The following is a 24,717-nucleotide window of genomic DNA, read 5'->3' as shown; positions in this document are numbered from 1 at the left end:
GTGGATCAAGATGTAGAACTCTCAGCTCCTTCTTCAACACCATGTCTGCTTGCACACCACTGTACTTCCTGCCATGACAACAGTGGATAAATGCCTGAAATCTGAAATGATAAGACAGCTCCAGTGGAATGTTTTCCTTTATAAGAGTTGCCATGGTGACTCTCCACAGCAGTAGAAACCATTTCTCTCAAATCTGCTGCACATCCTGTCTTTCTGTGCAGTCTGTCTCGGGTCAGGCATTGCAGTGGTGTGGTTTATTACTTTGTTTTCATGTCTGCCCATAACTGTGTGTTTAATATCAGGCATTTATATGTTGTTTCTTAGTTATTTTTTCATGTTGCTGCTTAGTTTTACAGTGTAATTAATATAGGCACAAGACACCATTTGTAATGTCTCTTTGGTAAGTCTGATGTCCACAGTGGTTCTGGCTGCTCCAGTGTCTGCTCACACTGGCATTAAGAGGGCTTTCCTGCCTCGTTTATTAGGTGCTAGTCAAGGTGAATTTTACCTATTGCTCAGCAGTCATTTTGTGATTTTATAGTTAGAAAACTTGAGTGAACTTATAGTAGGTTTCCTAGCGGTGCTTTCTACCAGTAAATTTTGTTCTTATCTTCCCTGCTGTCGTCCTCCATCATCCTCTTCCAGAAGTCTCTCCTGTGTTCATGTCACACGTCCACTTCTCTTGATCTGCTTCATTGGGCTGTGTAGTGTGTGTCCCTCTTCTAGTTCTCCCCCCCCACCTCCTCCCTTCCAACCAGTATTCTTCATATAACAGAAAGTGTGATCATATACATGTCATATGTATTTGTCTTCACATAACAGAAAATGTATAAATGTCATGTATTTGTCTGAGTCTTGCTTATTAACAGTATCTGTAGTTTCATCCATTTCTTCAAAATGAAGTGGTTCTGCTATGTCGCCTGCACTATGGGACAGTATACGAGCCAGGAACTTAGCTGGAGCCTTAAAAACACATGCACACAGACAGACAGACAGACAGAGACACGGGGACACGAGTCATCCTTCATGCAAGAATGCCAAGAATGCCCACTTTATTGTGCTCAGGGGCAGCTTATGTAGGGCTCTGGCCACACCCCTGCTATCAGGGTCTCCTGTTCAGAGCAGCTGCAGGCTGCTCAGAGCAGAGGAAAATAAGTTGTTTACAAGAAATTCAGGGTCTGGTGATCTGCAGTCCCCAACATTCTGTGTCTTGGCTATTGTAAGTACCACAGCTTTAACCCTGGAAGCATACATGTATCTCTGTGACTCTGGCTTAAATTCTGTCATGCACATGCACAGGTCTGGTAGGTTTGGGCTGTTCATAGTTCTAGGTTTAGTTTTTTGTTTTTGTTTATTTATTTAGAGAATTTTTAAAAAGTAATTTAAAAATTAATATCCAAAGTAGTGACTTTCATTATGGCATTCCTGTTTATTTGTTCTTATTGTTTTTCTTTCTGTTTCTTTTGTTTTTCGAGACAGGGTTTCTCTGTGTAGCTTTGGAGCCTGTCCTGGAACTAGCTCTTGCAGAGCAGGCTGGCCTTGAATTCACAGAGATCCACCTGCCTCTGCCTCCCAGGTGCTGGGATTAAAGGCATGTGCCACCACCACCTGGCTTAAACCCTTTTTTGTTTGTTTTGTTTTTCAAGACAGGTTTCTTGTGTACCTTTGGCTATCCTGGAACTCCTCTGTAGACAAACTGGTCCCGAACTCAGGGATTACAGGCGTGTGTGCCACCATACCCAGCTTTGTTCTTATTGTTTTGATAATACTCTCGTCCTCCCTCCATTCCCCTTCCTGTTTCCAGCTCCTGCCTTGCTGGTTTCTTTCCTCCCTTCTCACCTCCCTGTTCAGTTCTCCTGTAGGTGCATTCATTCCATTGTTTTCTCCCCATGCCCCTTATGAGATCTTCAGCTCTCGCAGCTCTCTCCAGACTAACTGAGCATGCTGACACAAAGGAAAGTTTAAATCCAGGCACCACACCTGATGTGTTTGTCTTTGTTTGCTTACATAATGATTCCCGATTTCGCTCATCTTTCTACAGATGCCATGCTTTTGTATTTTTTGTGACTGAATAAAATTCCATTGTATATTTACCACATTTATTTTGTCCAGTTTTCTGTTAATAAACATGTAGCTGGATAATAGCTGTGAATATGGATGTTCAAGAAAATTTGTAATAGGACTTTGAAAATATGCCAAATAACTAGCCTAAAGGATTGTTAGATTTGGCCTATGATCATAGGTATATAGTATGTTTATGATTATGTTTGTTCATGTAATCATTAACATAAACATTAGTTATATATTTATGATTAATGGAAAGAAACTTGCTTTTGAGTATGACCTTTACTACCTGAGAACATACACTGAATGGATGTTTGCTTATAAAACTGATTTTGTTAAATTTTCTTTTTGTTTGGCTCAGTTGTATTCCATCCATTTTGCTTGAGACCAGTGCTGTAGTGGGTGTGTAGGGGTATGTCTCAACTGTGTATCCCTGGTTGGCCTGGAACTCACAGAGATCCTGCCTCTGCCTCCTGAGTGCTGGGATTATATACATGAGTCCCCCATGCCTTCCATAAACTGTAAACTTGTAATGCAGCAAGTATATTGATGTGTTCATTATGGGCTGCTTGAACAAAAACTAATATCAAACAGCTTGCTTTCTTTAAAAAAATTTGGCCTTTAGTCAGTTTGTGGGTCAGATGGAATGGCCGACCTGTAACTAGTGTTTTTTGCAGTTCGCTGGAATTCGCTGCTTGAACCTGACTGCAGATAACTCAGTTTGGAGCTTGTTAACAAGTCTTCTCCTTTGTCTTTCAGTCTCCCCGGGTGAAGGACTCACCATCAAACTCTGAGGTAAGTAATGGGGGTGTCACATCCTTGTTAAAATAGACTTTTTAATTTTGGTTTTAATGTTCAGTTCATTCCGTCTGTCTTTATCTCTGTGTATTGCTTTGTGCTTAATTGTTTTGTTGTTGTTGTTGTTTTGCTTTTTGTTTTCTTGGATTTTTCGAGACAGGGTTTCTCCGTAGCTTTTGGTTCCTGTCCTGGAACTAGCTCTTATAGACCAGGCTAATGAGGTATTAATAGCAGCCAGATCTGATGTTGCTTAAAGCTCAGACTGTTTCTTGCTTGCTGAACTGTTTTTTTTAGACTTGAACTGTTTGAAGTGGAAGGTAGTTGTTTTGCCTTGATCTGTCTAGGAACTTGTCATATCGTTGTCCTTGCATTTGACTTTTTTTTTTTTTTTAAAGCAAGTAAACCCTGGGGTGTTTTGTTTTGTTTTGTTTTTGCTTTTTGTACTTAATTGTACCAGTGTGATAGGAAATTCAGTCCAACAGCATTCTGTAAAGTGGACTTTTCTATCTTACTATCTGAAAGAAGTAATTTCATGGGTCTGTTCTGTTGTATATACTCTTCCTCCTGGTAGCGCCTTCAATTTTGGGTACAGTATGTGATTTAAAAACATACATTTGCTCTTAATTTGTTTGCATAGTATACAGATTTCATGCACTACTGAGTACATGACTTAGGTTTACAGAACTATAGTGTGTATCTTAATTACCAGCAGACTAGTATCTGCTGCCTGTTCCTATTCCTCATTGCTCTTCGTCCTGGACCTGAGATTATGTGCGCCCCTGTTAGTTCTTTTGGCCAGTGGAAAGTTAGCAGGGCTCTGAGGTTATGGCTTTGTTGGTAGATTGCTTCCCTAGCATACCTGAAGCCTTGGGGTCCATCAGGGTGCAACATAAAACTTGGTGTGGATCCCAGTTCTTAGTAGGTAGGAGAATGAGAAATTCAAGATCAACCGGGTGGTGGTAGCATATACCTATAACCCCAATACTCAGGAGGCAGAAGTAGGTGGATCTCTGTGAGTTCAAGGCCAACCTGGTCTACAGAGAAAGTTCTGGGACATATTGGACTGTTACACAGAGAAATCCTATCTTGAACACAACAAAAAAGTTCAAGGTCATTCTTGGCCACATTATGTGTCCACAGCTAGCCTGGAACACATGAGACCTGTCCTGCACTTACCCTCTTACAAAGCAGAAAGAGGGGTCACTCTTATTTTTAACTCCTTATTTTTAACCCCTGCCACTATTAACTGCATTTCTGTGTAAATAGTGATACCACGCTTAATAGCTTGTGCTGCTCAGGTAGACTTGAACTGGATAGAAGAAACACCTTGAATTGCCTTCAGCTACTGAAAGTTTGGAGCTTTTGCTTCTGATTTAACTTGCATTGATTAGCTTCTCAAAAATTAAATGAGAATATCTTTTACAGATTAACAGATTATCCCGAGTTTTTCTGTTTAGTCTTCTCATTTTCTTTCCTTAAAAGCATCTCCATGTGAGTTCTTCTATACCTGTGTTTTCATGCTGTTTACATTGTTTTTAATTTAATTGTGATAAAGTTAATATAAATTTCACAGTTACAGTCATTTTCAGTTTGGTGACATTGAGTACATTCTTTCTTCAGTGCAACCATTGCCACATCTCTGTTCGTTGAATTTTCTCTCACCTCTAGCTCCTGACAATGTCTATTTTTTTCTCTCTATGAACTTGATTATTCTACGGATACTTCCTGTTAGTGGAGCCATACTGTTTGTTCTTTTCTCTCACAGTGTCTTTAAGGCTTGTCCATGTTGTAGCATCTCAGAATGTCTTCCTGATTTTTAAGCCTACATACATGATATGTAGGTGTGGTATGTTTTCTTTGTTCATCTGCCAAACAACAGTTGAAGTGCTGCTGTCTTTTGGCAATTGGAGAAAATGCTGCAACGAACGTGTGTAATAGCTGTTCTCAGTTCTCTGAACCATACAGCTAAAAGTGGAATTGCTGAATTTTGGTAATTCTGTTTATATTTTCAACTTGTTTGGTTTAAGGCAAGGTATTACCTTGTAGTCCAGGCCTGCTTCAGACTCACAGTCCTACTGCCTCAGCATCCTAGGATGACAAGTCTGTGCCACTGCGCTGTTTAGGTTTGTGACAAATAGCTGTATTCTTTTCTGTAATGCCACCATTTTTTTTTTTTTTTAAAATTACTACCAATAGTGTAATGAGATTTCAGGTTTTTTCCATATTACTTTAATGATTCCTGCTTTGCTTTGATGACAGGATCTCATATAGCCCAGTGTGGCTTCTAACTCACTTAGAAGCCGTGGCTGACCTCTTCAGGGAGAGCAATATAGGCTTGTTCCACCGTGTTTGGTTTTATGTAGTGTTAGTATTCAAACCTAGGGCTCTGTGCATACGAGGTTGGGCTGCAATCCTATCCCTTCCTATTTTACTTCTTTGTTTTTCTCTGTCCTTTTGGTCTTTATAGTTAAATAGTCATATCTGCATATAATGTGGAAGCTGACTTTGGAATTCTACTAATAGTTAGATGAACTTATTGAGAACTAAAATTCAAACTCTGTTTTCTGTTGTAAGAAGCACGGGCTCCTTGTTCCGTCACGGCCGGCTAGCTTAACCCCAAAACTAATCACACAGAAATTGTATTAATTAAATTACTGCCTGGCCCATTATCTCTAGCCTCTTATTGGCTAACTCTCACATCTTGATTAACCCATTTTTATTAAATCTGTGTTTCACCACATGATTGTGGCTTACTGGCAAGATTTTAACCTACATATGTCTCTGGCAGGAGAACCATGGCGTCTGCCTGACTCTGCTCTTCTTCCCAGAATTCTGTTCTGTCTTCCCTGCCTACCTGAGTTCTGCCCTATCAAAAGGCCAAGGCAGTTTCTTTATTCAACCAATGAAAGCAACACAAATACAGAAGGACCTCCTACACCAATTTTCTATCAAAATCTAAAACCAATGCTAGCTTTTTACCATTCAATTTGTATGTATGTATCTGTCTGTCTGTCTGTCTGTCTACCTACCTACCTACCTACCTACATCTATCTATCTATCTATCTATCTATCTATCTATCTATCTATCTATCTATCTATCTATCTATCTATCTATCTTTGTGTGTGTAGGAGCACATGTGTGTGGGTGCTCACCGAAGGCAGGGAATGGCATCAGATCCCTGGGACTGACGTTACAGGCAGTTGTTATCTGTCTGATGTGGGTGCTAAGAACTCTGGTCCTCTGTAAGAGCAGCAGCCTTCTTATCAAACACTGAGTCATCTCTCCAGCCCATTTTCTTGATTTTACTTACATGCAATGTTAGAGAGAGAGAGAGAGAGAGAGAGAGAGAGAGAGAGAGAGAGAGAGAGAGAGACAGAGACAGAGACAGAGAGAGAGAGAGAGAGAGAATGTGTCTGCCTGCTTGTCTGTCTGTTTGCCTACCTATTTATCAATTATTTTCTGTCAAAAATAGGCCTCTATCATTGTCTGTTGACTTTTCTTTCAGTACTAAAATTGCCTGCTACATTTATATTTTTCCCAATTGCTAATTTAAAATATTTAGCTTACTTGATAATCAAGATTTGTTTTCCTTCCAGATTACCTACTTAAAATGTATTAAATATTTGAAGCATACAGATTGAAGCAAATCTGTTAGTTACAAAGCTTCCTATCCTCCTCTGCCCCTCAGATGAGATCTCACTGTGTAGCCTGTCTGGCTTCGTATTGCCTTTCCCTCCTTCCTTTGATATGTGATGTGTACAATATTAGGTAAATATAAAATAATATTCCTTGTCAAACAACCCTGGTCTTTTTTCTCTTTTGTTCTTCCTTCTTCTGTATTACTCTTCCTTTTCCCCTCCCAGTGGGAACCCCTCCCTGCTAGTACCTTTCCTACCTCCTAGCACCTGTTTCTTGCTGTTCCTCTCCCCTGCCCACATCTGTGGTCCTCTCTTCACTTCTGTGGTTATTCAGTGTTGTATACTTATCTGAGGATTTGGAGCTAGGATCCTCAGATGAGAGAACATGAAGCATTTGTTTTTCTGGGTCTGGCTTTCCTCAATATAATCTTTCTCAGGTTTCTCCTTTTACCTTCGAAGTTCATGATTCCATTTTCTTTACAACTGAGTAAGTTCCCTGAGGTGTATGTGATCCATATTTTCATTGTCCTTTCATCTGTCGCAGTGCATGTAAGTTGTTTTCATTTCCTGGCTATTGTGAACAGAGCAGCCATGAACACTGCTGAGCAAGTGTGTGTGGGATAGGTTATCAAGTCCTTCAGGCATATCTCAGGAGTGGCATGGCTGAATCATGATTTATTTACTTTTAGTTTCCTACCAACCATTTTTCATGACCTTGCCAATATTTCCTATCAGTTGTTTTGTTGATCTAAGCCATTCTGGCTGGGGTGTTTTAATTTGTGTTTCTCTAATTGCTTAGGATGGTGAACACATTTTGAGGTGTTTTTAGGCCATCTTTATTTATTTCTTCTGTTGAAAATTCTCAATTTAGATCCTTAGACTACTTTTTTAAATTGTGTTATTTGTTTCCTTGATTCTTTGTCTTGAAATTTTAGTGTTTCAGTTTTTTTGTTTGTTTGTTTTTTTGTTTTTTGGTTTTTGGTTTTTCAAGACAGGGTTTCTCTGTAGCTTTGGAGCCTGTCCTGGAACTAGCTCTTGTAGACCAGGCTGGCCTCGAACTCCCAGAGATCCACCTGCCTCTGCTTCATGAAGGCACATGCTACCACCGCCCAGCCGTGTTTCAGGTTTTTAATCGAGGTCTTTGATCCACTTACATCCAATTTTTGTGCAGGGAGATAGATACAGGTCGCATTTCATTCTTCTGCACATGGGGATCCAGCTTTCCCAGCACTGTCTCTGGAAGATGTTGTCTTTTCTCTCATTTTTTCTTTCCTTCTCTAGGGTTACAATTTTAGAAGCCAAATTTCATAGTTGTGGTGGCTGCTTCTGCTTGGGCTCTTGTGAGGCTCAGACTGTACCATGACATGACAGGTTGCATGACGTGGAAACGTGCAGAAGAGATGGCGTAGCTAGAGAGTCTAGACTGTCGTTAAGACAGCCCACTCCCTTCCCACGGGGTTCATCTTCTAAAGGCTTTACTGTTATATTTCAGACCATTGCTAGACCAGGTGTGATGGCACACATCTATAATCCCAGCGTTGGGAAGCCTTGACCTTAGCAAGTTCCAGACCAGCCTGTTTAATAAAGCAACAAAGCACCCTCTTCTAAAAACCCCAAACCAAAAAGATTTTAGAATGCTTAGCAATACTGACTTGTATGTAGTACAAGGTGCAGAGACATGGTAATAAGTCAGTGTGAAGACAGGACTCTGTGTGAGTGTGGGTCTGTGAGCCCACCCAGATGTTGTAGACCACCTCTTGCTACTTAACAGTCCTGCGTGTGTTTGCCACAGCTCTTCTCAGCAGCTGATCCCATGGGTACTTTGCTCCAAGTTCCAGAACAGATTTCTGCTCATCTACCTCAGCCAGCTAACCAGATGCCTACACAGCCTGATCAAGTCTCTCTCCTGCCCCCTGCAGAGCCAGCAAAAGCAGCACAGGTATACTGGGGTATATGTTCATGGTCTGTCACTTTGTGGGCAGATGAAAAAAAAATCAGTGCAGCCTGTGAACTCTCAAGTTGTTATTTTGGTTTAGAACAAGGGAGAATTCTGTCTTAATAGTTTTACAGGTACAGATAGAAGAGTTCTATAAGAATTACACAGGTTTTTAAGCAGCAAAATAAGTTAATCATGAAAACATACAAAGTACAAAAATTTGGCTAATATTGTCAGTTCTTCATTGATGATCTTTGAGAGTTAGCCATCTTTCCTTTTTGTTCACTTACACTCATTAATACTTCTTTTTCAGACTCTGTTTTCAGAATTATTCTATTTAAGGTATTTGTCTATTTTGTGAGTTGATTTTGTTAAAATTGGTAAAAAGTTAATTAAGTACACAGAGTTGTCCTTAAATTGCAGTATAGCAGAAGTGTTTGGGTGATAGCGGCTTCACTGGGAATCCCTGTATGCTATGTAACTATGGCTCCTCTCTGGAAACTTCTGATACTCTGTATCATGGAGTCTTATTGCCACTTGGCTGAAGTAAGAGTTTCAGTGTCAGTTCCTTTATTAATTATTAGAATTGCCCCCCCCCCCCCATGCTAGGTGAGAAAAGACATGGGAGTTCTGATGTTCCCTTTTGTGCTTGAGTATATCACCATCTCATGGGCAGTCTCTGGAGACCACTGCTCTGAGAACTGCCCTTCCTTTGTCTGTCATGTGGGGAAAATATGGGTGTCTTAGGAAAACTGACAGAAAGTCTGGGTTAATTTCATACACAGATAGAGTGTATGTCCTCCAGCAAGCAAAGGGTAGTATAAGGTTTTCAGAAAGATTTACTTTATTTACAAAAACCCTGGGACTTGGGTTAAATTGAGTCTTGGGGGATATCTAGTTTAGGCTTTTTCTTGGGAATAACTTTCTGATTGTGTTTGACATGGCTGACAGTTGCCTTTTATTGCTCATTTGGAGTTGGTGCCCTACTACAGCAGGGGATGTCTTAGGGACTAGAAGGATTTGGGCTAGAGAGAAAGTTAGTGTCTGTCATAGATGACCCTTTGCTAATGTTCCTCTGACAATAGAATGCGACTTTATATTGTCAATGCATTTCAGGCTCAGTCTTCAGGAGACCGCTCCCAGGACACCAAGGTCCCTATCAGTCTTGTGCTGAGATTAAGGTCAGTAGGCACTTGCTGCTTTCTGAGTACTCTGTAGATGCTATAATAGTTGGGACTAAGAGTAACTGCATAGGATTGTGCTTCCAACAGAGAAGTGTCATGTGTACACAACAGACATTGTGTTGATTTCTCTACCTTAACTAGGATTTCTAGGGAGTCTGGATAGTTTCAGTTCTCAGCACATTGAATGTTAACATCTGTGTTTCACCAGTCGCATGAGTTTCTGAGTCATATTAACTGCTTCCAGGGTGGCCCCAATTCCTTCCCCTGCCCTCTCTGCCTGTTCAAATCCTGACCATATAGGTCCCGTTTAAAAATTATCTTTGAGCCGAGCAAAGGCTTATGCCTTTAATCCCAGCACTCAGGAGGCAGAGGCAGGCAGATCTCTGTGAGTTTGGGACCAACCTGGTCTACAGAGTGGGAGTTCCTAGAAAGACTCCAAAGCTATACAGAGAAACCCTGTCTTGAAAAAAACCAAACCAAACAAACAAAAAACTAACTAGCTATCCTTAAATTAGCCTATAGCCTCTCAATACTGCATTAGGGATTAATGTTCCAACACAATATCTTTATGGGTCTAATTCAGATCATAGCATTATCTTAGTTGGGAATAAGGGCAGGAATGGGCATGAGTAGCCTCAGATAAGAGATTCTTCTGTTCATCAGTAGACCGCTAATAAACTCAAAGGTATAGAAGGTAATTTGATGATACTGCTAAATGTTAGCTCAGAGCCTTGTAGAGTGAGCACATCAGGACAAAGTGTATGATCTGTGGGAACAGAATAATCTTTCTGTATATACATATACATTCACATACAAATACGAATATAGCCATACATATACATGCATGCATATAAAGACACATACCATTAATCCCACTGGTTGAGAATAAGGCCACTACCGCAGTTTAGAGTCAAATTTGAAACAAGCTTTAATTAAATACTGACCAAGTTGAGGGACTCTCTGGCCAGGTCCATTTCTGATTTCCCAGAAAATGGCCCCAAGTCACGTTTTGCAGGGGCTTAAAAAGACAAAACCCATAATTCACTGCATTTCCCATGAGGTGAGTTCCGATCACATGCAAGCATACATTCTAACGTACTTCCTGCCTTCATACCTCTTGCTTGTAATCCAATCAAGGGCAGGGGTACATCCTGACATAGTTTCTGCCCACGTACCTCCAGCATTTCAGGAACTATTACTCCTTGGGAAAAGGCCTACAGATCAGAGGCTTTTTGTTTCATGGATCTCTTAGGCATATTAATTAAAACTTAAAATGTAACTTTGGCTCTCACAGTACATACATATACACGCATACATGTGTGCACACACACACATATATATTGGCAAACTATAATAAATTTTGCATAAATCCAGAAATTCTTATTTTCTTTATTCTCTTTTCTTTCATAGAAATTCCAAAAAAGAACTAAATGATATTCGATTTGAATTCACTCCTGGGAGAGGTGAGTATTATTAAATAAAAATGGTCAAGAACCACAATGACTAATAATTTGCTACTTAGTTAAGTCTAAAGTTTTTGTCATTTAGATTTGCTTTTAAATGATGGTAAAATTTTCTGGTTTAGGTTTTGGGAAATATGCATGAAGAAAAACTCCATGGGTTTACTAGTTCTTTCACGTGGAAACTGAGTGTAATAAGGTGTATAGTAATGGAACGTAAACCTACGAGTTAATATCACTGTTCGTCATGCATGGCCTTAACATTATTTCCTTCAGTTCTTAAGACAGCCACCTAAGGAAAAATGATTCCCATTTAACAGAGGATGAACTCCAGGGTTAAAAGAAGGCAGAATAACTTGTTTATCGCTAGAAAGAGGCGTTGAAGTTCATTTAGTTTAAGTTCTTTGAGAGTCCAGAGTCCTCCTCTTATCATTGTTCAAGCTTCTTCTCTCTGATAGTGAACAAGAGACATTTTCCAGGCTCTCTTTCCCCGTGCAGAAGCTGAACCTTGTCACAATACTGTTTCTAACTGAACTCCATTCTGTAACATGCCTTCTGTTTTCTTGACTTGTTAACTCAGGCTTCTGAGTTTAGGAGCAGACAGCAAATGTCTGTTGCTAGATTCCACAGTTAATGGTCCTTTAAGGAGAATGAGTGCAAATACATAGAGGGTGAGTGTTAACGTTTTAGGGATAGTTCTAGAAATTGTAATTGTTAGTCATTGTATAAATTTGTGCACACTGACTCTGCATTGGTTCTCTTGTTCCTCAGCGAGATTTTAATATCTCATCAGTTAAAGATGAATTTGGTTGGTTTGTTTGCGTATTTAAGACAGGGCCTCATTGTGTAGTGTTGTAGTCTTGTGTATCCTTGAATTTATAGAGATCTGCCTCCCTCTGCCTCCAGGGCAATGTGATTAAAGGTTCACGCCAGCATGCCCAGCCTAACGATGAAATTACATTGAGATACTTTGCTTTATCTACTTGGTTTCTGGTTATACCTATCACTTACATTGTATTACCTTGCATGAGTAGGTAAGAAAACAAATGGCCAGAATACTGATAATAATTTTAATAAACTTTTATGATTATCAGAAAAGATTCTAAAGTATTTTTTTAAGTTTTGAGAATAAATTTCCATATTGCTGGCACCGAATTTTATGTCTAAAAACTCCGAAACTCAAGTCCAGAGTTATATTCAGCATAGGATGTTTGGTCATCACTGTAGGTGCTTTTCTGATATGGGTGTGAGCTCTACATTATACAGTTTAGAAATTCATCTTTTCCTTGAGTTGATATTTGCCATGTAGTTCATATGGATTCTGCTTCTTAGCCAAACCTATGTAAATTCTCACTTAAGGATCAAGGACAACCCCCACCTGCGTTCTTTATTCTGCAGATTTAGTAGCTAGTGCTGACCCGTGAGAGTTACAGTGACGCTGGGCACTGGTGGCACACTCCTTTAATCCTAGCACTTGGAAGGTAAAGGCAGGAGGATCTCTGTGAGTTTGAGGCCAGCCTGGTCTGCAAGAGCTAGTTCTAGGACAGAGTCAAAGGTACAGAGAAAGCCTGTCTCAAAAAACCAAAAGCAAAAAAGAAAGTTACAGTGACATGTGTACATGAGAAATACAGCACGTGTTCCTTGTCCTTGCAGATACAGCAGAGGGTGTCTCTCAAGAGCTCATTTCTGCTGGCCTTGTCGATGGAAGGGACTTAGTAATAGGTAAGCATATTACTTTCTGCCCTTAGCCTCATGTCATCTTGTATACATGGTACCTAGAAACCCAGCTTCCAGTGAGCTGCTCTGATGCTTCTTGAGATAGTCTTGGCTTCACTAAAAATTACAATATCAAGAACAGTTCCATACCAGAGCAAAAAAGCAAAAACCTGTCCTACGTCAGACTCCTGAGAGCAGTAGATGTCTCTGGGACACTTGTAGAAACAACAGGAAACTCACAAGTTTGTAAGTTAATGGTTCTTCATTTCTGATATGTTGGCATAACTAATCTTTGTAGGACACAGAAGTGGGGAGGACCGAGATTGAACCCTAGAAATACAAAGTGAAGACAGGTCACAGTTGCTAGGATAGTCGGCTGCCAGCTTTTTGCTATGAAACACTAACTAGTGGGTAGTTTAGGCTTTGTGAACCTTGTATAGCTGTGTGGTTTTTCATTGTCCGGGGTACAGGGTCTTGCTCTGTAACTTGAGCAGACAGGGAACACAGTGCTAGAGTGACAGACAGGTGTACGTTTCCCAGTTGGGTTTTACAGTCTGTCATTTGAAAATTATTCTGATTTATAGATAGAACAAAAACAGGTCGCAGGCTATACTTGGTTGGTTCCTAGTCATAGACTTTCTGGTCTGTTAACATAAGGCATACCTTTTAATAAACTGTCTGAAAAGGGGTAGCTAATACATTTAAAGACAGTTAATTTAACAATGATTCAGAATTTATTTATTTAGTCTGGAGTTCCATAATAGCTTTGATTTGGATAATGACTGGCCTTTTTCTTCCATTTTGATTGCACATTGAAGATTCTTAACTACCATTTTAAGATTTTAAAATATTATTTAAAAGGTATTTATGTAGCTGCTCATTCATTTTCTTTGTTTTTATGATTACAGTGGCAGCTAATTTGCAGAAAATTGTGGAAGAACCTCAGTCAAATCGATCTGTCACTTTCAAACTGGTACTCATCCCCCTTACCCCTCTGCGGACTAGCCTTTCTGGTCCCCGAATGCCAGGACTTAGCCTCAGTCAAATCGATCTGTCACTTTCAAACTGGTACTCACCCCCCTTACCCCTCTGCAGACTAGCCTTTCTGGTCCCCGAATGCCAGGACTTAGAAAATGCTGATCTCTCTTTTACTCTTTCCAAGATCCCTGCCTGAATTTCAGTGGCCTCACTTTCTCCCTCTCAGAAGCCTACAACCCAGACCTCTTAACTTCTCTAAGGAAAAATTATAAAGCTGTTTGACTCTAGTTGTCCCAACAGCCCCTATCATTTCTCTATTTAGTAGTCCTCTATTTATGTCCCAGAGACCTTTCACCTACTATCTTCCTTTCTGTAATCCTTATCAATTTTTATTGCTATCTGAAATTTTATTTATAAATTGCCACACCTTGTCATTTTGTTTGATTCTCAGGCATCCGGTGTTGAAGGTTCAGATATTCCTGATGATGGCAAACTAATAGGATTTGCCCAGCTTAGCATCAGCTAAACTACAGTCCTGGGAGAGTCAGCCTAAGGAGGTGCCACACATGCATATCTGTTGCTTCTGTTGGCCTGGACCTACAACTGCCAAAGAACCCAGCAACAAACTTCCCAGCTTGGAACTTTAGAGTTTTTTATTTATGTTCTTGCCATCCTCCCCACCTCTTTTCCCTTGGGAAAGGAAAGTTGGATTACCAGTGGCCAGCATCTCCTCAGAGAGTTCCGTTAGTAGATACGATGCTCATGTCCCCTCTCTTCCTCCATCTGAGAAGCAGCCAGCGTGCCTCAGGGCCCAGGATGGAAATCTTTCAGCTCATTCTTGCCTTACTACAGCAATGGCCCAAGTGGATAGTAGAGCTGCATTGGGCATCCTCATCTTGCCTGTTCTCCCATACCTGCCGGGATTTGAGCATCTGGGATATCTCTTTAACACTGAAGTAGCAATTAAAAGTTGATTGTTCCAGCTGGAGCCCAGAGAATTTAATTAGTGTTTTTTCTTTTTACCTGATGAGAATTCTAGCAACGTTTGTTAGGAAAAAGCACAGCCTCAGATGGAGGCAGCCTAATCTCTTGTCTGTTGTGTTCATGGTGTCTCTCTGCGTGTTTTGCTGAAGCTGTTCTCAGGCACCCCCTTCATTGCTCCCTCCAGAAAGGGTTGCTCGCCTTAACTTCAGCTGGTGCAAAACATCTGACAGCAGTCAGACTTCAGCCATCTGCTCCTTCAAAGTGGAACTGTGGATTGTTTTTACAGAAAACATCAAGCAATGGCTTTTAACTCTTATCTTGCCAGAGGCAGTTTTTGAACAAGAAAAGGAACTCATAAGTTATAGCACTGGGAAAGTGTTTTCAATTTTTAAAAAATTAAACTGAAGAAAAACTGATCCTTGATCCTCCTGTGAAGACGGATTTGCTTGGCCTCTACGTCATGAGGAAATGGGTGTATACAGCTGAGATTTTCACAGCAATAAAGGAGACTCAGCCTGGGGTAGAGGAGCCTTCTGCTCCTCTCCTGCACTGACTCCTTGGAGGGGGTCTTCATTCCCAAGATGGAATATGAAACCACACGTGCCGTGACCTTTAGGTTTTATGAGTACACAGTGTTAATTTGATTTTCTACAGAAATTATGTAAATTATTCTTTAGTTTTAAAAAAACATTCAATGCAATATGTGAATAATCAATGGGATTAGTCTTTCTTTTTTCCTACTGTTTAATAGCATTTGTCTAATTGCTTATAAGCCTACCAAGTTAATCAAATTTTGTATAAGAATGGAATAGTCAGCCTGGCCTTAAAGAGACACACAGAGATGGGCCATGGGCCTTAGAAAGAGAGTAGTTAGTTGCCTTTTGTAGGATTCCCTGCACCTGCCATTGTTGTTCTGATCAGCAAGATTAGGTACCTAATGTGTTCCCACCCAGCCCCACTTAGTTCTGAGGGTCAGACCATAGCATTGCTCATGCAAACAGCTCTTACTGAGTTGTCCCTTGGAGCACAGCGGAAAGCTTTCCCTGTGTCTGACTCGTGTCACCTTATGTTTCAGTCATGGACCGTTTTCACCTGTTAGTGAGTGCAACGGTATGTTGGGAAAGGGATGTTGGAGAGGAAAAGATGGGTTTGAGAAGGAAGTTAGGAGAACAGATGAGATGCCAGAGTCCAAGGTCCCAGTAGAGTGATTGGTAAAAGGAGGAACCTGCTGAGTCAGGAAGTAGGAACAAGAAATGACCAGCTAGCTGGAAAAATCCTTTTCTCCCTCCCTCCGTCCCTCCCTTCATCCGTCCCTCCTTCTCTCCTTCTCCCTCTCCCCCTCTCTCCCTCTCCCTCTTTCTCTCTCTCCTTCCCCCTTTCCCTCCCTCCCCCTCTCTCCCTCCCTCCCAATCCTTAATAGAGGTAGGTTTATGAGGAAACAAGGACAGGGAGATGGGGTTTAGGTATAGGAAACAAACAGTGTCATCTTTGGCACAAGACTAATGGCTTTCTGTAGAATCTGTTTTGGTTTCAGCAACCTGTCTTAATTCACTTAAGAGCTCAGAAGGAAGGTGTAACTTCACTCTGTGTAGCTTTTGACTTGGAGGCCATCCAGTGCCAGACTGGAAGTAAGAAGCTGCCCTCTCCTGTTCACGCCCCCAGACCATCTTCACCGTTGCCCTGTTGTGGGAGGCAGGCGTGACAGTAAAAGTGGCCTGGGCTTTCTCGTTCAGTTCATTCTTGGCTTTTCTGGAAATTAGAAAGTAGGCACCAAGACCTAGGACAGTGTTACTTCTGCATGATGTGTGGTGAATCCCTCTGCTGGCTTACAGTGATGTGAGATACCAGTCAATGGAAACTGCCGAGGTGGGACAGCGTGGAACCGAGGAGCCGTCTCTCTCCTTCCCAGGAGCAGTGCTTCAGGGGACCTCTGTCACTAGGTCCTCAAGATACCCTTGTCCCTGGAGCAGGGACTAACTGTAGCACAAGATAGTATGTGCCAATGCTGTTTGTGAAATGTATGGTCTTTCTAAATAATTAAAGGAATCAGTTTTTTGTTGTTTTTGTTGTTGTTTGCTTTTTTCTTTCTTTTTGCGAACCAAATTTTAGAGCCAGCTGAGACTGTTAAATAATTTGGAGGATAGAATAATGATGTACCAGTAAATGTAAGTTCCTCCTTATGACATATGCTACATGATGGAAGATGTAAAATATTACCTCCCCCTCTTCTCTTGACTTTGTATTTTACTGCATGTTTCCTTCATTTTTAATCAATAAAGATAAAAGAATAAATTGTTTTTAGTGATGTGTGAATACTTTTTTTTTTTTTAAATGGTTGCTGGCAATGAGCTCTGGGGAGCAAGGGCATGAAATCACTACTTTTCATTTTCATGGGAGTGGCGTGGAGCCAGGATGCATATAGACAGTAAGATGAGCATACTAACATACATTTTTTTTTTTTTTAAAGTAGAGCAGCTTAAAACTGTTGTGCTGAAGTTGGGGAAACATATGTCCCAAATAGAAAGAATGAAGAGTGCCCAAGGAACTGGACATGATGGGTTTTTAACCATCTCTTTTATGTCTTGTTTTTTTTTTTTTCTTTTTCTTTTTTTTTTTTTTTCTTCTTTTCTTTTCTGAATCTTTGATTTTAGACAGGGAAGGACACCAGATTCTAGCCATTGGGGTTCCTTTCAGAACATGTAGAGCTGTGCAGATCTTGTTCCTGTGGCGCTTAGCTCCTGAAATGGTGTGGCTTAGTGGAAGGTTCCAGGCTCCTCAATGTCTTGTCATCTAACTGTTCTTTGCATGCTTATCTGATCATTATCCTTCCCCATGGAAGTCGCCGAAATCTGTGACAGGACTGCTGTAGGTCCGGGCATTTCTGTGAGAGAACTGTGGGGCTTGATGCTGAGGAAGGCTTACTTAAGAGATCAGCAACATAAAGAAGTGACCTGTGAGTGTTGTACGTGGAGTATGGACCAGGTTCTCAAATACAACCATGTTGCGTGCAAGGGGTTAGGTCAGGTCCAGGCTAAGGTGAACTGCTTACCTGTCCTAACAGGTGTGCGTGTCCCAGCTTGGACCTTTAGTTCTGCTTTGTCCTTTGGGTCAGGTCATCTGTCCCATGCTGGGTTTTAAAGTAGACTTCAATTTTTCAGTTTTAGGGTGGTGGGAGTTGCACAGCAAAATTGAGTAGAATGTGTTTCCTACACACCTGAACAACCTTTCTCTGCCTCTTACATTCCACATTGGCATAATGCTTTTGAGAAAGTTAATAAACTACATCCGTGCGTTATCACCCTTAACCCATAATTTACAATAAGGTTTATTCTTGGTGTTGTGTGGTCTGTGATTTTGACAAATGTATAGTGGTAGAACCAGCTTTATATAGAATAGTCTCCTGGCCCTAAACGTTCTGCCTTGCCTATCCATCTCTTTCCCCACTGACCCTTGGGAACAAATGTTTTTGTTGGTGGTGGATTGTTTTTTGTTTCTTTCCTGCTACTAATGAAGGGGTTGAGTCTAGCACTTCATGCATGCTGGACAGTCTTCCACTGATTTGCGTCCCCACATGACCCATTGGTCTTTGTATAGTTAGCATCACACAGTATGTAGTGTGTTCAGATTGATTTCTTTTGCTTTAGTAATATCTAAAGTTCTTTCATGTCTTTTTATAGTTAAATTTTTTTTACGCTTAATTGAGTGTCCACCACAGCTTACCACCCACTCACTGAAGGACATCATTTGTGCTTCCAAATTTGGACAGTTAAGAACAAGCTGCTGAAATCATCTTTGCTCAGGGGTCTGTGTGGATGTGTGCTTTCAGCCCATTTGACAAAAGGCCAATGAGCATAATTGCTGGGTCTTAAGAGTATGTTTAGTTTTGAAGTAAATTGCTCAACTGTTGTTCAAAATAACTGTCCTGTTTTTACATTCCATTGTTTTTTATGGTGAATAATAGTCTGTTGTATATACATGACACATTTCTTTTATGGACACTTTGGCTGTTTCTGTTTCTTAAAAACTGGCATTTTTAAGTGACTTCATACTGTATAGGTCCATGTGCAGTTAACTGTAGTTCCAGGGAGTTGATGTGTATAACAGCCATATCATGTCTAGAAGTCAGCATTCCACATGCACTCGACACCAGCCTGAAGCTTTTACACCCCTTCTGCTCTCTTCTGTATGTTCCACAGCTCATTGGGAGGTAGATGTAGATGTTCCCTCTGGCTGAACACTCACAGAGACTTATGAATACCTAATAAGTCTCAGAGTTAACTACTGCCCTCTACAAGAAGCTCCTTTGACCAAGACTGAGACCATTACACATACATGAATACAAAAACACAAGTATTTAGAAGGCAGTTTCATATTTTGTCTTTTTAACAAAGTAATACTCATAAATTCTCCCTAGGGCCTAAGACTTTAGTAGCCAGGTGATTTGATCATGTTTACAGCACCAAGCATAAATGTCCTTCCGTGGGGCAGGTCTCAAATTCCACTGAGAACGTTTGGGTTAACCCTGCAACAGTCTCGCCACACTGTACAGCGGGCACATTTTCCCTGGCACTGTAGCATGCGTGGTTGAGTGCTGGGAGATTTACTGTGCACCTGTCGTATCCCTACTTCTGGGGAGGTGCAGTCCCTGGAAAAGATGGGCTTCTTAGTGGTGGGAAGGTATTGGAGTTGACTGTGAACTGTGTAAGATGTTCTGGTTGGAGCCAATGAGGATGACAGCTACATCTTGTTGAAGATTTTGGCCTAGAAAGGTTTCTACCTCACTGTTGTGATGCCTATGTCTGTCAAAACCATAAAATATTTTCAGGTGAGTGTGGTTTTGTTTTTTTCCTTATGTAGGATGTGCATGCTGTGAATATATGTTGTTTTCATTAGTTGATAAATAAAGCTGCTTTGGCCTATGGCAAGACAGAGTAAATCTAGGCAGGAAATCCAAACAGATAAACAGGAAAAGAAAGGCAGACTCGGAGAGATGCCAGCAAGCCACCCATAGAACAGGATGCCAGAACACCGAAGATAACGTCACAGCCATGTGGCACTACACAGATTAATAGGAATGGGTTAATTTATATGCAAGATCTAACCAGTAATAAGCCTGAGCCATTGGCCAAACAATTATAATTAATATTAGCCTCTGAGTGATTACTTTATTAGAGGGTGTAGGGACCAGTGGGCGGGAGATAAACTAGTCCAGCGGGACCGGGTGGGACAGAGAAAAGAATCCAGCTACACTTTCTCATATTCTTTCCTGACAGTCTAGGGAGGTAAAGGTATAAGCTGACAGCTGTAGCTGCTCACAGCTGGGTTAAACATTAATGCAGCTATCACCACAGCCCAGAGCAGCAGGCGTCCCAAAGCCAAGTTTCAGAGCTGCCTGGTGCTCCTAGACTAAGGAGTGAGCTGCAGACATGGCTCACTTTGCGCAGGTCATGGCTGAAGTGGGCGACTTTGGCCGCTTCCAGGTAAAGGTGGCCATCCTGATGGGCATCCCCAATTTCCTGTCTGCCTTCTTCGTGTTTAGTCAGGTCTTCATGGTCCTCGATGAGGCTCACCACTGCTCAGTGCCCTGGGTCAAGAACCACACTCTCAACCTAAGTGCTGCAGAGCAGCTGGCAGTAAGCATACCCAACGACCCAGCGGGCAGACCTGAGTCCTGCCTCATGTTCCGGCCACCTCCTGACAATGCCAGCCTGGAAGACATCCTCAGCCATCGCTTCAATGAGACACAGGCCTGCGACTCAGGCTGGGAGTATCCTGAGAACAGGCCTCAGTCCCTAAAGAATGAGGTAGGATTGCCTGTTCTCTGTCTTTCACAGGTCTGTCTAGTCCTTTGACCCTGTGCCTTTGGTCCATACTTGTTGTCCTTGCACCTTTTTGGGTTGTATACCTAATTTTCTCCTTTGCCAGTCATCTTGGTCCATTGTCCTTGCTGGGCATCACAGGGCAGGCTACAGCCTTGTGCCAACCTTGGGCTCTGTACGCCACTTGATTGCATGCGCCATTCTCAGGTTCTCTGTATGCTCTGCTGCCCACTCCCCCCTTTTTTTCTTTTTGCATGTCCTCTTGTCTGTATCTTTTCTCTTGTCTCTCTGTCAGTCCATCTGCCTGCCTGGATTTTCTACACTCTTTTCCCTACCTGCTATTCTCTGTTTATTTCATCAGATCTGCCCCACGGCCTCCTGTCTGTCCTGACTTAGGCTGTCTCCCTTCACGTTTGTTCACCCACCTAACTGCATGCCCATGGTGCTTTACTGCTTTTAGACTTGCACTTAGTTCTGTACATGCGTGCTTGCCTCTGTCAGAAGTCAACATATGATATTCCATAAAATTTTAAATATACTGTGTTCAATGAATTCACCATGGTGCCAGGCTGGCCTTGGCACACAGTGAGAAAACCGCAGGGTTTAGACAATAAAGTTGGTCCTGGCTGCTATGCCCATACCCTATTTCCATTTCAGTTTGACCTGGTGTGCGATCGGAGGAACCTGAGGAGGACTTCACAGTCGGTGTTCATGGCTGGCCTCCTCGTTGGGGCCCTCGTCTTTGGGCCCATCTGTGACTGGTAAGTGCAGCTGATACAGGGTGCTTTAAGCTCCTGGTGCTGACTCAGTTACCCCCCTGGAGACTTGTTAGTCATCAAGATAAATCTTCATGCCTGCCTTCAAATGGGGCTCCATGGAAGACCCCATCTCCCCTCTGACAGAGCTGAGGACAGGCCTGCCTGGGTCTCCCTTGATTGAGTCCTGGGCAGGCCTCCTCCCTTCACAACCTGTCTCTCTGTTACCTCAGGATTGGCCGCAGAGCCTGCATTCTGGTACAGCTGTTTATGTCAGGCATCATAGGCGTGGCCACAGCCTTCGTGCCCAGCTTTGAGCTCTACATGACTTTCTGCTTTCTCTCAGCTACTGCTGTCGCTGGATACATGATGAGCACCATGATCCTTAGTGAGTATCTGGGCCCCGCAGCCTTCAGGTGCAGTCTGAATTCTGAGCTCTTGAGAGCCCCTGAACAGCCTGTGGGGATAGTTTCACTCATCTGTACCTAAGGAGGTCATGGCAGAGCTTCCTCTGCTGGGAAGCTGCAAAGCACTTAGACAAGATACCATCTGGCCATCAGCAGTGCATGAGTGGGGAGATTCCAGCCCAGACTCAGCCTTTGCTCTCAGTTTCAGAATGGGTGGGGCCGTCCTGGAGAACACGAGCCATGGTCCTGTCCCAGAGCAACTTTGCCCTTGGCCAGATGGTGCTAGCAGGCCTGGCCTATGGTGTCCGCAACTGGAGACTGCTTCAGATCATAGGCACCGCACCAGTCTTCCTGCTTGTCTTCTACTTCTGGTAGGGAGGCCCTCGCCAGTGATAGGTCACCCTTTGTTGGGAGTGCTGTGGCGGGGTTTAGGACACAGAAGAGGGAGCCCGTGGGGCTTGGGTGGGAGGCTCATCGTGCACTGGAATTCTGGGTGGCTGCTCTGGGCTCAAGACCCCAGTATCAGAGCCATGTGTGGTTGACAGGGTTTTGCCAGAATCTCCTCGGTGGCTCCTCTCCAAAGGAAGGATAGAGGAGGCCAAACAACTGATCCAGAAGGCAGCCTCGGTGAACAGGCGGTCCCTTTCTCCAGAACTCCTGAGCCAGGTACCTGTCAACAGGCACAGGCTCCCCCCTGCCTCAGGCATCTCTATGCCTGTGTCCCGGCCCCTCACTGTGCCCTTCTTCTAGCTGATCCCTGAGAAGACAGGTCCCTCGGGAAATGCGCTGGATCTGTTCAGACACCCCTATCTCAGGAAGGTGACACTGATTCTCATTGCTGTCTGGTAAGTGTCCAGGGTCTTGTCCCTCAGTGAGGGCTGAGTCAGAGGACCTCTCTTGCTCTGCTGTATTTCACTGGAGTGGTGGACAGAGGCTCTGTGAACATGGTGGTTTCTCCCCAGGTGTGAATTCATTAAGTTAGGCTGTTCCTTTGGGTGTGACTTGATGTACACCCAGCAGTGACAAGGATATTTGGGTTCTTTTTAGGTTTGTGGACAGTCTGGTGTACTATGGCCTTGGTCTCCAAGTGGGGGACTTTGGCTTGAACATCTACCTGACACAGCTGATATTTGGAGTAGTGGAGGTGCCCGCCCGTTTTTCCAGCATCCCCATAATGGAGAAGCTGGGTCGCAAGTGGAGCCTGTCAGGTTCCCTGACTCTGGCTGGTACTATGTGCATCATTATCATCTTCATCCCAGCAGGTACCAGGTTGTCTTCCTCCCTATCAGGGCTACCCCCATTGCTCCCACACCGCTACGGGTTCCCCAGAGTTTGGGCATAGAGGGTAAGACACTTGAGTGACAGGGAGGTGCGTGGCCTCAGGTGATGGTGTCTTCCCCCTGTGTGGCTAACCTTGGCTCTCCTCCAGATCTCCCCACGGTGGTCACTGTGTTGGCTGTGGTGGGGAAGTTTGCGTCATCTTCTGCCTTCACCATATCCTATGTGTACACTGCTGAGCTGTACCCCACCATCATCAGGTAAGCACTGCCCTGGGGATCTAATACCACCCATTCCTCTGACGCTCTGCTACCAGCCACTGGCAGCCAGTGAGCTGCCTATGGATCTAGGCCACTGAAGTGTAGGTCCACTCACCGAGTCACCGCAGGACACTGGAGGACAGATAGACATGGGCATGCCCTGGTCGTCTCTGGACCAGAATGTGGCAGAGAAGTTAGAGTGAAGGCGTGGCCCAGGAGAGGGCACTCAGAAGTGGAAAAGGCATTTGGGTCTCTAGAGTTGACAGGAGAGCAACAGAGAGGGCTTGCTGGTCCAGGAAACAGGCAGAGTAGGTAGGTACATTGGCTGAGACCTGGGTCCTCGCATCTCTGGAGTGGGTGTAGCCTGACCAGCGACCAGAGCCTCAGCTTGTGCTGCTTTCCCCAGGCAAACAGGCATGGGGCTGGTGAGCATCTTCTCCAGGATTGCCGGCATCATCACACCGCTTGTGATGCTTCTGGAACAGTACCACAGGGCTGTCCCCATGGTCGTCTTTGGCAGCTTCCCCATCGTGGCAGGCCTACTGTGTGCTCTGCTGCCTGAGACGAAGGGCCAGACTCTGAAGGACACCATCCAGGACCTGGAGAAGGGGCACCCCCTGCGGTGAGCACTGACTTCCTGGACCTCATTAGGGCCAGGCTTCCCCATCACCATTATCCCTTTATTGATTACTAATTGCTTACTGTGCAACATGGTGCCCACTTCATGCCACATATTCTTATTGTAGGTCACTGTCCTCCTACAGATGTTGATGGGAACTCCTCATAGGAGTTCACTCGAGACTGCCACTGATTGCTGTTTCTCCTTGCAGATCCTCAGTGAAACAGTCCCCTAAGAAAGAAATGGCAGCTGAAGGAAGAAATCCTGTGTCCATGAGTACCCTTGGCAGTGCTTCTTCCTCTAATTATGGTTGTTAGGGGTGTGTTTATTTACAACAACAGATCACACAGTGTCTGTCTATCCCTGGGGTCTGTTCGAGGTAGGGACAAGACCAACTTGTTGTTGATCATACCAGCTTCCCTGCTTAGCTCTATGGTCCAGTTACATGTTTGAGTTACAGTCCTTTGTCACTGTGTGTCTTCGTCTTTGCCTCTTGGTGTCTGTGCCGTGTCTTGGTGAGTAGGGTCACAGAGGAAGAAGTGTATGCAGATGTCAGATGTCACAGCACAAACAGGACGCAGGGAAGTGCCAGTGGCCGTCCCTCCCTTGGTCCTACCAGCTTTTACACTGTCACATCTGGACCCAGTGTCCAGGATGAGAACCCTTGGGGAACACTCCGAAACTGTTGCCAGCGTGTCTCAGATTGTTGATAAACCTCCCTCTTCACGCTCGGTCAGTCTCTTGTCAGGTGGGCGTGAGCAGGGCTGTACCGTACACTGTGCAGCCAGTCCTGGATAGTTCGTACTGTCCTTTTTTGTAA

The 24,717-nt window shown here is 43.2% G+C and overlaps 2 protein-coding genes across 2 annotated transcripts in view; both read left to right on the top strand.

Moving 5' to 3' along the window:
• The window catches only part of Oxsr1 (oxidative stress responsive kinase 1), a 105,051-nt gene extending 88,008 nt beyond the window's left edge, over positions 1-17,043 (top strand). Inside the window, exons 12-18 of the mRNA XM_057767492.1 lie at positions 2,824-2,859; positions 8,294-8,440; positions 9,554-9,618; positions 11,032-11,084; positions 12,735-12,803; positions 13,706-13,770; positions 14,227-17,043. Of these exons, the coding sequence (XP_057623475.1) occupies positions 2,824-2,859; positions 8,294-8,440; positions 9,554-9,618; positions 11,032-11,084; positions 12,735-12,803; positions 13,706-13,770; positions 14,227-14,301 (510 nt within the window). The 3' untranslated portion in view covers positions 14,302-17,043. The remainder of the gene's footprint in view (positions 1-2,823; positions 2,860-8,293; positions 8,441-9,553; positions 9,619-11,031; positions 11,085-12,734; positions 12,804-13,705; positions 13,771-14,226) is intronic.
• Positions 17,044-20,185: 3,142 nt separating this feature from the next.
• On the top strand, positions 20,186-23,904 carry Slc22a13 (solute carrier family 22 member 13). Its single transcript, XM_057768428.1, has 9 exons — positions 20,186-20,563; positions 21,236-21,339; positions 21,567-21,721; positions 21,943-22,111; positions 22,286-22,406; positions 22,491-22,585; positions 22,788-23,002; positions 23,170-23,278; positions 23,685-23,904. Exons 1-9 carry the CDS (start codon positions 20,186-20,188, stop codon positions 23,902-23,904), a joined length of 1,566 nt encoding a protein of 521 aa, XP_057624411.1.
• Positions 23,905-24,717: the final 813 nt, after the last annotated feature.

Source organism: Chionomys nivalis, chromosome 4, assembly GCF_950005125.1.
Source record: "Chionomys nivalis chromosome 4, mChiNiv1.1, whole genome shotgun sequence".
Classification (NCBI taxonomy): Eukaryota; Metazoa; Chordata; class Mammalia; order Rodentia; family Cricetidae; genus Chionomys; species Chionomys nivalis.
This window is presented reverse-complemented; position numbering and strand designations above follow the sequence as displayed.

What these genes read in the sequence shown, in the direction of transcription:
- Slc22a13 (XM_057768428.1), top strand. Translation starts at nt 20,186, where the DNA reads ATGGCTCACTTTGCGCAGGTCATGGCTGAAGTGGGCGACTTTGGCCGC. An exon ending in GATGAGCACCATGATCCTTA is followed by an intron (nt 21,722 to 21,942) that starts GTGAGTATCTGG and finishes CTTTGCTCTCAG; the next exon opens with TTTCAGAATGGGTGGGGCCG. An exon ending in CTGATTCTCATTGCTGTCTG is followed by an intron (nt 22,586 to 22,787) that starts GTAAGTGTCCAG and finishes GGTTCTTTTTAG; the next exon opens with GTTTGTGGACAGTCTGGTGT.